Source organism: Protopterus annectens, chromosome 12.part0 (genome assembly GCF_019279795.1).
Source record: "Protopterus annectens isolate FY-2018-M chromosome 12.part0, PAN1.0, whole genome shotgun sequence".
Lineage (NCBI taxonomy): Eukaryota > Metazoa > Chordata > Ceratodontiformes > Protopteridae > Protopterus > Protopterus annectens.
In genome coordinates this window covers 412,278,159-412,280,720 of record NC_056746.1, presented here as the reverse complement: position 1 = coordinate 412,280,720, position 2,562 = coordinate 412,278,159, and the positions used below count along the sequence as shown (strand labels likewise).

The 2,562-nt window shown below is 38.7% G+C and overlaps 1 protein-coding gene across 1 annotated transcript in view; it reads left to right on the top strand.

Annotated features, from left to right (window-relative positions):
• Positions 1-1,545, top strand: part of LOC122817331 (cytochrome P450 2K4-like) — a 380,734-nt gene extending 379,189 nt beyond the window's left edge. The window contains exon 9 of the mRNA XM_044090547.1: positions 1,216-1,545. Coding sequence (XP_043946482.1) covers positions 1,216-1,403 — 188 coding nt within the window. The 3' untranslated portion in view covers positions 1,404-1,545. The remainder of the gene's footprint in view (positions 1-1,215) is intronic.
• Positions 1,546-2,562: the final 1,017 nt, after the last annotated feature.

The window sequence follows — 2,562 nt, the reverse complement described above, 5'->3', positions numbered from 1 at the left end:
GTAAATCGAGTTATACTAATGGAAAAAGGTCCGGTCGCCCGGACTTTTTCCCATTAGTATAACTCGTTACAAACACTGTCTCGCTATGTTAAATGGGTTTAACATAGCGAGACAGCTTTAAAATAAGCAACGGAGATCTCCGTTGCTTATTTTAAAGCTGTCTCGCTATGTTAAACCCATTTAACATAGCGAGACAGTGTTTTAAAAAAAAGCAACTGAGAAAGCAAGATCTCTGTTGCTTTTATTTTAGTGTTTCGCTATCTTAAATGAGTTTAACATAGCGAGACAGTTTTAAAATAAGCAACGGACATCTCCGTTGCTTATTTTAAAACTGTCTCGCTATGTTAAACCCATTTAACATAGCTTAAACACTAAAAAGCAACGGAGATCTTGCTTTCTCCGTTTTGCTCACAGCTCTGATGTACTGCGCAGGCGCGCAGTACATCAGAACTGCCTCGGATGCCAGACATCTGTGGAAGGGCAGTAAACAGGCATTATACTATGCCATTATTTAAGAAAAGTAATAGTTTCTTTTCTTAAATAATGTCATGGTATAATAGCAATAACCCACTTCTGGATGTGGGTAATGCTAAATTTACCCACGGTTGGCTTTGTTTGGTCCTCGGGCCGCCCTTGGGACCAAACCACGCCAACCGTGGGTAAATTTAGCATTACCCACACCCAGGCGTGGGTTATTGCTATAATTTTGAATGTTACTGCTAGGAAAATGTTCCTTTCTTAAGAGTGCATTATCATCAGTTAATTATATTAAATACGGGACTGCAGGGGGTAAAACCTCCTACATTAGAGGTGTGGGGGCTTTGCATACCCATGTGAATGTGAAATTCAAATGCACATTAAACACATTTTTTAATGTGTGGCATTTGAATGACACTTTCAGTCATGGCATGAAAGATATTATCACAACCATGTTTAGAACAACCATTTTTGTATGTAGCAAAACACAATGGAAATTGTAGCTCTCAGTGCAGGAGTGCTGTCTGCACAGCTTTTCTTGACAAACCAAAACAGAGAGAGAGCAGGTCTTCATACGAGTGGAACCATCGTTGTTCTCCTATTACACATGTAGCTTTTGCTTTAAATTTCAGAGACTGCAGTGGAGAAAAACCTGACATTGTTAACAAAAATCATGTTCTTTACTTTGTAAACTCCTGTATTATAGTTAATAATAATTCTGTATTTATCTCATTTCAGGTAGAAGGGTCTGCTTAGGTGAAAGTCTTGCCAAAGCAGAGTCGTTTCTTCTTTTTACAGCTTTAATTCAGAAATTCACCTTCTATCCCGCTCCTGGTGTTACTTCTGAGGAACTCGACTTGAAACCTGATGTTGGTGCTACATCAACCCCACAGTACCACCTGATGTGTGCAGTGCCTCGCAACTAGAAAAAGTGCATATAACTGTTTTATGGATTTATGTTTAATGTTTATCTGGCATGTTATTTTTTTAGCAATATTTTTGTCGTGAAACTGATGCTTCTGTAAATATTTCAGTGAGTGACCTAAAAGTCACAATAAAGAGAATAATTTCCTGTGAATCAAATCAGTTAATTCTATCTTGTCATATGTTTTACATGCTTATGTGACCATACCAGTAACATGTAACTATAATGCAGCTAAAAAGCCAGTTATTATAGTCTGCCCCCTCTTTTTATTTTTATTTTTTTCATAGGTCCACTTCATTCTAGCCTTTCCATATTGTCATAGTGGTAAACATCATCTCAGCTTCAGTATCCTCATTTCAGTCCTGGACACTGAATAATTCTGAATGGGTAGAGTTTGAATGCTTTGTATCTGCATGTTTTTCTCTGGATACCCTTGTTTCTTCCCACATTGATTGGTTTTCTCTAACAAACTCTCCTTTGATTTATATTGTGGAGCATTTCTCTCCATGTCTCTCCCATAATGGAGCCACTGGCTCAGTCACATTGGTACAGTTAACAAAATGGAATTAAGTAATACAATTAATCACAACATTCACCCTCTTAGCTGGCCTCAGTCATGTTTTTGTGTCTCTATGTTGTTTCAAAGGCACCCCCAAAATGGTGAAGGTGGGCTTCATATCTACAAACCACAAATTTACTTTCATTTACAGGATTAGGGAGTCACTGACTGCCCATGATGATCTTGTGGCTCCTTTCAACCCTGTAATGAGGCAGCATACCTTCACAGTGGGAGCCCCTGGCTTGTGTGACAGCCACTTCTGCAATAATGCATCATTAGTCAGCACCACTGACTTGACAGATGTTACTGAAATGGGGACACTCCCTTCCTCAATATGTGGTAACTTCAAAGGTGATTGTATTAAGTAGGGGGCTACAGAAAGTGCAGCCCATGCATGGCGTTGTACATTGATTTGATCCTCCCAATCCCCCCTTGAAAAAGAAAAACAGCATGCTGTATACCTTTTATTACAGGTGGCTTTGTTCAAAACTGTATTCATTATTTTTGTTTTGCAAATACTCATTCAATACTCTATGCATACAAACTCAAACCACCTGTTATGCACAAACATCAGTCTGCAGTGGTCATTACATTATGTCCA